This window comes from Venturia canescens, chromosome 3 (genome assembly GCF_019457755.1).
Source record: "Venturia canescens isolate UGA chromosome 3, ASM1945775v1, whole genome shotgun sequence".
Taxonomy (NCBI): domain Eukaryota; kingdom Metazoa; phylum Arthropoda; class Insecta; order Hymenoptera; family Ichneumonidae; genus Venturia; species Venturia canescens.
In genome coordinates this window covers 10,798,612-10,811,293 of record NC_057423.1, presented here as the reverse complement: position 1 = coordinate 10,811,293, position 12,682 = coordinate 10,798,612, and the positions used below count along the sequence as shown (strand labels likewise).

The following is a 12,682-nucleotide window of genomic DNA, read 5'->3' as shown; positions in this document are numbered from 1 at the left end:
GCAAAAAAATACGAGGACTGTGGTCTTACTTGAGCAACCGGTGCGATAACGTTTTTCTCAAACTTCAATAATCAATATCTCTAAAACGAAATTTCCTTGGAAATCTAATGACCTAGAAATTTTTTTGGCGACAACTTGGAGGACGCTTTTTCAAGCAGAATGATAAACTTTTATCCGTTTCCATCATTCGCTAGTTTCATTGATGAACAAACACAGTAATATACGTGAGTTTCCAATACACATGTAGCACCTTACTTAACCTAATTAATTTTGATTGTTCGTATACAAAAATTCAGATCAAACGTTCTCCTCAAAGGCCGTTCAAAAGTTTTATTCCCAGTAAAGCTCACGCTCCAAACACATCAAGTAATGAGCCTCGAAACTTTTTATTTCGCACCAAAGTTTTTTCAATCTGTTACTTTCTCTTGGCGCTGCTACGTGTACTTCTCCCTAACAGGGCACAAAACTGGTGGGAGAGTGAAATCAGTGCTACATAAATCATCGGTGCATAAAGGGTAAAAGTGAGTATAAGTTAATTCAGCGTGTCCTCATGTCCATTAATACGTCCGAAGATTTCAAAGCTCAGTTTGTTGCCTCTGAGATTTTTTTTTCAACCGTTCGCTTCATTAGACAATTCCGTAATCGATTTCCGCTTCGTTTAAGTAACTCGTTTCAACGAGAGTTCGAACTATTTGAAATTCTTTTGCATTATTACTTGTTCCAGTCTATGCAGTCTCGTTCATTATATTAATTATCTTTACCGCCCTCACTTTTATTTTTCTGTTGTCCTCGTTTCCTGTAATCGACCACGCATGCATACCTTCGTAAAGTTCGAGAATAAATGATTCTAGGAAAGCAGAAATCCTACACGTGAGTTATATTTGATTTACAAATAAGAACTTGAATTGTTCACATGGTAAATGTGATCCATGCAGAGCAGCTTTAGCCGGGTATGTTGGGGTTTGTAAGCATCAGAAAACCTTTACCAACAGTAACGAGCACGAATGAGAATTCGAATCCTAGAAAAGGTTTAAGGATGTAAAAGTGGCGTAAAATTTTCATCTGATTTACATTAATAATCGTACTGAATCGAATCTGGAAGTGTCCTTTCCAGATCTATTCCCATTTGAATAATTCCTAAATTTACTTTGGAAGTGATAATGAGAATAAAAATGATTAAAAGTTTCTGGCAGATTCTAACGGATGCAATGGGAGCGACAACAAGACCCCAAAGTGTTCGATGAGCGATCGTATTCGTACGAATTTCACGTGAGAATCTGATTCTCACTCATTTGGTGAAATTCAAGCCGTTTTGTGTTTTGATGATTCCACACAATCTGTCAATCCGTTAATTAGCGTGCCATTCAATGTTTGTGTCGTTGAGCGTGAGCTTCTTAATTCTATGTTTCCTGGTCGCAGCAACGGACGATGACATTTCCTTTTGGAGAAACACACAGATCCTGAAATCAGCAGGTGAGCCCCAGACAATATTATCATCCAATTATTATAGTCCCATGTCACTCAATTAATCGGAAATGGATCAAGTACCAATTTATTGATATAAGGATCACTGTTATATCTCCGGGCCATCACAAGAACGGTTGATGTTGCGAGCCTTCGACTAATGAAGTATCTGACTGTAATGACAGTTAATTTTTTTACCTTCAAAATCTCGAGTAAATTACAAAAGCAGGCTGAAAATAAGTGACGATTGCATAAATCGCAGTCGCAATACCGAGAAAAATTTTATTGACCTAGAACAAGTATTTTTTTAATGTATTTTGAGGCGCTTAAGGTAGATGATGCCCGAAAGATCGTATTTTATAGGTACCTAAATTGGATCGATTTTTACTCCCTAATTAAAGATACAATCATTGAAGCTGTGTGTAAATTTCAAAACTTTATTAAGAAAATCGTTTCGTGCATGAACTACCTTAATCCGAATCCAGAGTACGTTTAGCCCGCACACCATTCGAATCTTGAGTAAGTTGTAAAAACCCGCTGAAAATAAGGAAAAATTTGGAAAAATCGCAGTTCCGTGAACGAAGGAAACTTTTTTACCTACCCAAGTCGAAATTTTGTTGGTGCGATAGTTTACCGGAGTATCATCCATTGTTTGATGAAAATTTTTCAAAAACAATAACTAGAGAAGGTGCAGCTTAACAGAATGTGCAAAATATAGAACGAGACGACGATCGCTTTGGTTCCGCTAGATTGAAATAGGACGCTTGTCCTTAGAGCTAATCTTCGATAATCTGGGGCGCTGGATTCTCGACAGGATTGAACTTTCACCCTCTCTATGGTTCGGAACTCCGGTAATGAGAGATTATGCGAAACGCGTTGTCGCGAATTTTCAAACCCTGACTCCCTTTATCTCGGTACGCGATCTTAAAGTCTCCTTTGAGAACATTCGCTAGATTTTCACTTGGATAATAACAATATCGACCTCCTGGAATATACGAATGCGAAAAAGACGATTAATCCCGTCGCTGATTAACCGTGGCACCGCGAGTCCGACGGTTTAGACTGAGGGCTTTGAATTACCAATCTCCTTCTGGATCTTTTGAACTACTATTTCGAACTACTTTCATCGACAAAAGAGAACAGTGATGAGCAGCATGACATACGACCTTCTGAGATACTGAGACGATCATTCTTCTTCTTCCTTGACCCAACACACTGTGTGTATTCGAGTCTCACTGCTCCTTCGCTCAGAAATGACGATGTGGCTTCTCCCGACGATGTATACAGTAACTGTTTACCTCAATTTCTCTCCGAGTAATCACTCGACTTTTTTCACCGTGAATTCAGGATCATTTGTAATATTTTCGCATTCCTCGGAAACGCATTATTGTTCTGCCTGGTAACCCTCTGCCACATGCGATTTTTCACCTTCGTACCAACTTTTCTTCAGCTCTAATGACAAAGGCACGACTTGCTGCGTCGTTTCATCTCTACCGCAGCTGTCTTATGGGAACTTCATGGTTATACTGTCAATTATTTATAAAAACAAACCTTTTTCTTCTCTCAATACGTAAATAGAAGTATAAATATTTTTTAACATTTTTTTTGTACATTTCCATTTTGTCCAGTTTTCAATTTGAGCCTTATAGTTCATTAAAACTCTGAGATACACTGATGATTAATGAATTTGAAAAAAAGTATCGAAAATTTCAAGATAAATTATCCCAATGAGCTATAATCGAGTCAAATGGAGGGGAAATACAATTTCCAAACAATAATTAGAAATGAGACTTTAAAGGTCAAACTCCGTTATGCGCACGAAAACGTCTTTTATTTTATTTCGTACCTTTTGAATCGACGCGATAAACCCATTTCCGGTTTGAGGTTTCATACCGTATCGACTGGTACAAAAGAAAACACGGTTATCTGCGGTCGGTTGTCCTGACCGGAGAGTGGCTAGTTAGGGTTGAATATTTTTCAACTTGTTAAGGGATACAGGAAAACGAAAAGAACTCGCAATGAAACAGTTACTCATCATTGGTCATGAAGAATTTACCTTTCAAAAAATACCTCATCGTTCTTCTCGTTTGAAGCGGAACGAATACGAGATTGAGTAATAATATTTATGTAGTTCATGTGCGAAATGATTTTCTTAAGAAAGTCTTGAAATTTACCAATCTTTCCATATAACTAATGAACGCGTCTTACGAAGTTTATGAAAAAGTACACAATAACAGTGAAGTATATAATGAAGGTTTGGGAAAATTCAAGACGATTGTTTGCTAGTAATACAAATATATTATGTTGCAGATTGAACGAAATTGGTAATGAGCACTCGAATAAACTCACATTTGCTTATTCCGGCGTTTTGTTTCTGCATGACTTGGTCCATTCCAGTTATAGCCTTCTGTCTTAATTTTATTACTACTTAATCTTTATTAATGCTTTTTTCTTGATTCATTTCCCTTCGCTCTCTCTAATGCGATTTTTTACATAAATAACTATAATATTTTCGCCAGGGACGAATGAAATTTCGGATTCAGTCAATGATGGATCTCCGATTAATTAATGGCTTGTAATTTCATTCCCCAAAAGACAAATTGAAAAAAATTATTTACAATTAAAAATTATTAACTCTGACATTTATTGTAGAGTGATAATATCTTTAATTAGGAAATAAAAATCGACCCAAATTAGACACCCATAAAATATGATCCTACGGACACAATCTACCTTAAAAGGAGGGCTTGAAATAATCTTAAAATACGAGTGGAAGAATATAGACTCGTAAAAGTAACGAAAAGGTTGCTCGGCCTATTGTGGCCAACAGTGGTCCGCTCATATACTTACAGTATGAGTCAATTATTTACATTTCACGAGTATGTGTGCTATTATTCAGTAAACTGAGCAAGAATTTCTGAAAGGTCGAAAATTCATTTATTTATATATTTTCCTTTATTCATAAGGTGACTAATAGATCAATGAGTTAATTGGTTAATCAATTTTTAAGTGGGAAACATAGCGAACCCTCTTACAGATCAATGGTTTGAGAGTAAGGTGGACTTCCTGTTGGGCAAAAACCTCTCCTAGATAATCGTACCTCATTAATTAATAAATGATCAATGAATGAATTATTTTATTCATTTAATTCAAAGAATGAATTACCCATGCATGGTCACGAACTCGCTATAAGTGTTTTACTACTAATTGTAAGTTTTTTGCAACTGAAGTGAAAATGATCAACCTCAACGATAATTCACTTTTTTAGAAAAGTTTCTCTAAAGCAATCATCAGGCTGTACTCCCAAAACAGTACAATTATTCGATTACACTACAATTCAATTAAATACAGAAACATGGTCGATCGTCGACCAAATGTAAATAGTATTTCGACCGCGTAGAAATAGCACAAGGAATAACCTTCTTGAATTTGAATTCTGTGGCATAATACATAAAATCATATTACAGCCTACATCATCACTTCACCATACACCATCATATAACAACCAAGCATCTCCGCACGCATCATATATCATCATATCATAATATCGAAACGTCATAGGGCTTAACACACGAACATAACAAATACATATTTCGCAAACCATACTCCAATACTTGTCTCTCCAATGACAGCCAATAACCACAATAAGAAGCATTGATAGCAAACGTACGATATGGCATCGAGCACGTCACGAACCATGGATCTTTGCACAGAAGCTTGTATAGGAAGTAATTTTTTATTTTTTCCATTGGTATCAGATCTGGTTGTCATTATGTCATGAAAGTGTTCCCTCGTGTCACACTATGGAATAATATAAAGAATTATATGACTTTTGATAAAGAGATCAAGTGGAGTAGATTTTTTGGTACGACCATATTTTTTTTTTCATGGTACTGTCGATTATTAATCATTTTTGAGCCTATTTGAGGATGCTTTTTTTTCATCACATACACAAGAATGCCATTGGTATCGATCATTGAAATATTTTCTACTTTCCTTATGTCGTCAGAGCAATTGCAAGGGTTACAAATGAAGTTGCCTTGCTTTAAAAAGTCGAATAGACGGAAATAAATCACCATGGCGAACTTTTCGGTATAGTTTCAAGGATATTTAAAGAGTACAAAAACATTGTTTTAATGTGAGAAATACTAATTTGTACATGGTTTAAGCGCAAAGTTTGATTGTCGAAATTTCTCAGCAGCGTACAATGTGGGGATCGTAATTATTGTGTGCAATGAATATTCCAAATTTTTTTTTCCATTTTCATATATTTTTCTTACACATGAACCGATAGAAACTCGAAAAAATTGCGAAATTCTATATTTTAAGCGAATTTGAAAATAAAACGCCTCTAAAGAAGAAGAATATTACTTAAACGTGCTGTAAATATAGAATTTTTTCGGGTTTTTATATACCCCTCCCCCCTTAATACTAAAATAATATTAATAAATCAATTTTTTTTAATATTCGAAATGAAATATTCGAATAGTGTATTTTCATGAGCGTCCGTTAAGCATTGAGAAGGGTGATATTTCAGAGGTTTTTTACTCTTCGAGATAAAGAACGTTCAAGAGATTTTGGGGCATTATCTTTTTTCCGTTTCAGGAGCAGCCCCGGGGGTGCTTTTCGGTTTCTAAGAATGTCAGCTATTTTTTTTTACCGCTGTCATCAAGTAGGCGGAACGTTTGGATCTTGAAAGAGCCGAACGGCAAAAAGAAAGGAGTGAAATGTTATGGAAGTAATTTGGTGAATCCTCGCTTGGCCCACTTTGCTAACCGGCCACGCAATCGTTTGGCTTATTAAAAAAATCTTAATTGTCTTGGATGCTGAAAAGAGTTGTTAATTGGTCATACTTTGATCATAGGTCGCAATGACAAAGGCTGTGCCTTGTTGATAAAAACGTCAGATGTCTCAGTTCTTCGTCATTGATTAAGGCTTGTTTGTCAATTAAACAAGAATTTACACAAATTTAATGAAATATTATATTTCAAAGTGTTAACATCGTCAATTTTATTTTATCTTCTCACTGCCAATGGCTGACACCCGCTTTGTTGATTCGCATATTAAATTCTTAAGGTTCCACCCGATTGATGCGAACCTTTATAAAATCACTTTTTATTCAGTCCTTTCACTTTATTCCCCACGTCAGTCTTATAATTTGAATGATATCACACCGAATTCTTCCGAATTCTTCAATAAATTTCACTACTTTTCCAAAAAATTCGAGCATTTGGATACTTCAAAATATTTTTCTTCATTTTCTGATATCAAGATATCGAGTAAGCGTTCCATCATTTGATTTGACGTATTCCAAAGTTTCGAAGAAACTCAAGACGTTCTGTATTTTTCCTATGCTGTTGCGTTAACAAATTAATTACCTTCAAACTCGACGAATAACTTCTTCAAGCATTTTGCAATCCAAACATTTTTAAGCCCCTTATTTTGGAAAGATAAAACTCGCCTATCAAAGAATTGGAAGAATTCGTCAACTATAGTTGAGTGCATAAACACAAATTCGTCTCATTCCAGTATTTTAGGGAGAAGTGACTGTAATTATTGAAGGATGAGCTGAGAGTGGCGGTGGGGGTGGGGGCGGGGGGGGGGGGAAGTATGTTTTAGGTAACGTGAAAATTAAGCAACGAAATTTCATATAAATAAAAATTCGTTACGGGCAAACTCTGGTCCACTGAATAAGCAATGTGCCCACGTGCAGCAATGGAACATGATAATGTAATTTCCGGAGCCGGATATGATAATGCAAAATCCTTTAATAGATTATGGGTATCCATTACTATGTTTTCGAGAATCGCATGACCATGTAATCTTAATTTGATAACACCTGACGAAAATATTTCCACGAGATGATGTAATTTGTTGTGCCCGTTCCCATTGTTTATTGAAATACTAGTCCTCAGTTTGATTTCGAATGTACAGTCGCATATAATAAAATATCGTTCGTAGGCAGTTCCAATATGGATCTGTGACCGGTTAAGTATCCTTTTGTTTCATTCTAATTATACAATGTTCGCAGCTGTCGTTTGGGACAAAATGAAACAAAAAAAAGAAAAATAAAATGAGCGAAATCGTTAAATGCAGCGCAGGAAATGGAAAAGGGGCTCAAAACAATGAAGCTTTAATGTTGTCTCGCAAACTATGTTACTGAGATTCTACACCCGCGAATGAACTTCTAAGTAAAAGTTGATTACGTGAAAAGAATTAAAACCAGAATCATCAATAGACATTATTTGAATATGCCTAACAAATTTTGCACTAAAATTTTTCTACAAAAATGAAGAATTTACTTCGGCTGAAATCAGATACAAAATGTTGGTCGATCTTTCGATCAGTGCTAATTCAATTGATGCTTTTTAAGGTATTCCTTTCACGAACCCGAATATTCAACAAATAACTGATTTTAAATTACAGTTAAGTAAAAGTGCATGCGAATAGATTGGCGAAATTTCAGGTCAGGTTATCGAACATTTAATGAAGAAATAAGACTTCAAAAATCGAAAATTTATACGGGAGCTTATGAAGATTCCATCATCACCACATTTTTATTCAATAATTCATAAACTAAATAATTTTAAATTCCTGATACAAACTGTGTCACGGATAGAAAAAAATTGAAGGAATCCATAGCCATAAAATAAAGGGTTACCGAATGCTTCAAAGAGATATCAACGATAGAAGTTGGAAAAATGGTAGAAGCAGAAGCTTTTCCTATATAACCGCGACTTTTCAGGGATTCGGAATAAGTCCAAATTTCGAGTGCCCCAATTTGCTCAACCAAAAAAATACGGTCATGCGAAAGGAATACCTTAAATCAGTAAAGTGGTGTGTGGAAATGAACTGCAAGATGAAGTGAGTTAAAGGAATTAATAATCGAATTGCGCTGCTTTGGAAACGATATAAAAAGGTTATAACAGTGAAGTTTGAGTTTTGTTCTGGAATATTCGCTTCATGATTTCATTTTAATAATGTTACAAAAATACATTTTTCCACAGTAATTTTTTCGAGTAATCCTAAAGTCATGATACTACACGAATAAAGCTGGTTAAAATACTACGTAGTGAAGATTGTAGAGTTTATAAAAAGTTAAAAAATAATTTCACGTAAATACTGGCACTGCTAGGAAACCCCTTTGAATGATTGACAGTGATATCCTGTTGCTTCGGTACACAGCATGGACAAGAGGATGAAGATGTTAGTGAAGCTGCTTTTTCATCGGAGTGGGATGAGTTATTCGTGCGCACGATGCGAGGAAGCTGGGCAGGTTTTTCGTTCGTGGTAGACTGCCACCACCATCAGCCTCGACAGGATCGTCCCACGACACCCTCGTACGGCAAGGATATAAAGTGGTCGCGTGCTTCCAAGCTCAGTCACAGCTGCGTCGAGACCCCGCACAGGCACCTACCAACACTACGAGCGAGCAACACGATCAAACTACAATCGCTGCTAACAGAATCATCCTCAATTTGTCACGTCTGACTCAAGTCCTTGCAACCACTTAACCTTGCAACCGCCAAATCTCATCAGCAGGTATTTATCTCACTAAAATTTCTTTTTTTACCTTCACTATTTAATTTATCTTGATTTCGTTTTGATTCGTGTTTCTTTATGGAAAATATATGACAGTCTGATTCGTATTCTCATTTCATTTTTTTTCGGTATCCTATTTTTGTTGATAATGAATTATATGACGGTGGTAACGAGTCTTTGGAACTTTCTTAAAACATCAAACGGTTATAAAATAATCAATTAAGAATTTTTATTATGTTTATTTAATGTTTTCACGATAATATAATTTTGCTGCTCTGTTTGAATCGCTATTTTTCGAGGACAATGATAACATTTTTCTAAATTACGAAACTCAAATAAATGGATAAATGAAATGTTTATTTGAGAAAACTGACGTTGGAAAAATGATTCCATGAAATATTATCATCAAAAATCAAGCTTTTTTTGTTTGTTGGACTTATTTTCAACTGATTTTTCAAATTCTTATTTCTTATATTATTGAAACCCTCCCAACAATACTTTTTATAAGTTACTTTTGTAAAAAAATATCGTCGGGGCTTTTTTTGGTGATTACAGTAATTTTCCCAGGGTTCGGTGAAAATGTAAATTTATTTTTTCGTTCGTGTATGAAAGAGCACGAGGTAAAAGAATACGGGAGTAAATGAATAAGAACGAAGATGCATGATTGGTTAAAACCGGCGGATGAAACTTGAAAGTTTTTGGTCGATTTACGGTCCCGCTTAAAGAGGTTTCTGTTTATGAAGAGGTTCCCATAGAACTCTTCGTCACAGTACATCAAGGTCGTTTGCGCCTCCCATCCCAGTTCCCATAGTGCGAGCCATCATTCAACTTGATTTTCCTTTTCTCCTGAGTGCCTGAGGTATACCATGATTCAGCTCCATATCCCCCTGTCGTTATTACTTATCACTTAATCGTCTCGACCCTAAAGGCTTTTACCACTTTCAGTAAAATACCCTCACATTCAACTTTTATTAGATTTTATACAAAAACGAAAACTCTTTTCTGTCTTTGTATTCAGTTTTCACAATGATCCTTAGCAACGATATTCATTTTCAAATTTAATTATATGATAGAAATTTAAGTTTTTTCTGCTTCCAAATAAAATATGCGGAATCTCTATTGATGGCTATTATGAAAGTTATTTCGAAATGACTTAATGCAACTTTTACAGCGAACTCGCCATAAGGAATTTGTGAAAATCAGTAATTATTGAAAATCAAAAAATAATATTATCACCGACATTTGAATTGATTAAAAAGAATCTGATTAATTATTCTCGGCTTACCCATGCGACTTTTGTATATCTTTTTCGTCAAATACACCAGAAAATTCAAAAATAAACATTTCCATTGTTGAGTGTCACATTAAGATACGTAGATACTTAAATAATCTTTTCAACAAATTTTCTTCATGAAAGGGCTTAAATTTGGAGTGAAAATACCATCGAGCAGCAACGAGGGGTCGACAGTAGAAAAGTGCGGCTGTGGTCAGACGAATTTAGAGAACCATTTTTTTCTCATTGTGAAAACGTATTTGTCTCGATTGGCTACCGCGCATCTTCAATTTAGAGGCAAAACTAATAGTCGCAACACGATTTTTGCTACCAACTCTCTGAATGGGGGGAAAAAAAATCGGTAGAAAAACCACAACAAGCAGGAATGTTTGTCAGATGAAATCTCAATTTTGGTGCTCGATCGAAATGACAAACTGTATATTTCAGCAAACAATATTAATATCTGCATTCTGATTTTTCTTAATAAAAAAAAAAAAAAAGAATAAACCCTCATTCTTAGACAAAAATCTAGTCCCCTACCGTGTGTCGTTTGAATGTGAGTAAACCATGGGATAATTGCGCGTATGTATACAGACTATCGACTTTACGAGGAGCTTAGCGTATGTCGAACGGCTTTATAACCAGTCATAGAATTATCTATATCCCGATGCTAAGGTACTATATGCAGGGCTTTAGGGATATTGGGCTTCTTTCGGACTGTGATATAAACACGCTACGATACAGGAGAGGCTCTTCTTTTTATCCGTTATAAAAAAGCAAAGTCAAAGACAGGGTGATAGACATGAAAATCGTTGATCATGACTGAGGGAGTGGTAAAAAAATGTGGGAGCATTATAAAATGACGTTAAGAGGAAGATAATGGTGCGTGACTGGTCTTCCATATCGTAAAAAAGCCATAAGTCTATTAAGGGCTGTGATATATGGAGTCAAACGACTGGCAATATTCTACTTTTATATCACACTCTTTTATGCGTTCCTTCTCGTCTAACAATCTGCGTGTTCATAAAAAATTTGTGCTGTGCTGACAATGTATGTACACAATTAAGATAAATTTATTAATGAGTTCGTTAACCATGAACGATTTTCTTTTAATTGAAAAAAAAAAAAAAAAAAAAACGAATCAATAAAAAATTTATGTGGACAAAGGAAGGTTCGTTGGATTCTAGTGAACTTTTTAAACTTCACCACGTCTTTGTAGGATTTTCTTTCCCACAAGGCAGATTACAATTAATTTTTTTTCCACATCATCAATATTGATGGGAGTGAAAAAGATCTTGCTCAATGTCGTTATTCCCTAATCGGGCAAGTCGGAAAGATTAAATGAAAAATTTTCAGAGAGGGATACTGTTTATCGATTTTCAACCAAACCTAAATTAATGATGGGGCAGTTATGAAGAAAATAAAGTCACTATAATCATTCACATTATGCAAGATCCTCGCGAGCTAGCGGCTTGAACGGCGTAATACTGAAAATCATTTCCGAACAGACAACGTCGATTAATTAACGGGAATAACGTTAAATCGTACATGTACGGTGGTGAGTGAAATAAAGCTCCGGCGGAGGTTTTCACGCAGGAGGCGGGGTTAATGAAATTTCCGGCGCTTGCTTCCCTCACAGGTAGATAAAGTACATCTGGCATATATATGAATATATATGTACAGATAATTATTACGCGATAAAAGGAAGCTTTTGTGTAGAAGAAACTCTTCAAAAGATACTGAAAAAGGCTACAATAGCATTATTCTGACACTGATTTCTTGTTTTTTTTGTTTTTTTTTTCGTTTTTTCCCTCTACTGAACCAGTCAAGGTGGGGACTCAAAATAAGGCGTACATGGAATAATCGACAAAAAATATTTCTGTTTGATAAGCTTCGTCACTGAGATGACAATAAAAAATGAGCAACAATTAGATTTGAAAATATGGAAAATAAAAATGTCTGCACAGTGAGAAGAAAATGAAATTTTTTTTTGCTTCTACTTTTGAATGAAAACTGAACGATGAGAATTATTCTTGGATTTATTCACAACTTTAGAAGAATTTCAATTTAAGAACAGAGTTTAAATTAATGGATTCGTATCGTTCGAAATTCATGTGAAGCTTTTTAACATTTGGAAATGCTCACAGCGATCGACATCGACATCTTTAATTTCAAATTGCCTACATACGTGCTCAATCAGTAATTAATATTCTATAGCATGCATAATGACTTGAAAGCTGGACATGAAGCACGCACGGCTCGTTCAGAGTGACAGTTAAATGACGTCAAGGAGGATTTCATTACTAGCGTAGTAACAACAGAGTTTTGCAATTATTAACGATAATTGCTGTGCTATAACTAGCCAACCAAAGTTATGTTTCTTTGAGTTGTGATATCCGCCAT

The 12,682-nt window shown here is 35.4% G+C and overlaps 2 protein-coding genes across 2 annotated transcripts in view; both read left to right on the top strand.

Annotated features, from left to right (window-relative positions):
- The first annotated feature begins 1,072 nt into the window (after nt 1–1,072).
- Nucleotides 1,073–8,955, top strand: LOC122408061 (uncharacterized). The gene is made up of 2 exons (XM_043414608.1): nt 1,073–1,473; nt 8,624–8,955. The coding sequence occupies exons 1-2, from the start codon at nt 1,368–1,370 to the stop codon at nt 8,953–8,955; spliced, it is 438 nt and encodes a 145-aa protein (XP_043270543.1). The 5' UTR covers nt 1,073–1,367.
- Nucleotides 8,850–12,682, top strand: part of LOC122408063 (prohormone-1-like) — a 19,673-nt gene continuing 15,840 nt past the window's right edge. Inside the window, exon 1 of the mRNA XM_043414610.1 lies at nt 8,850–9,006. The gene's annotated coding sequence lies outside the window, so the exon portion shown is untranslated. The remainder of the gene's footprint in view (nt 9,007–12,682) is intronic.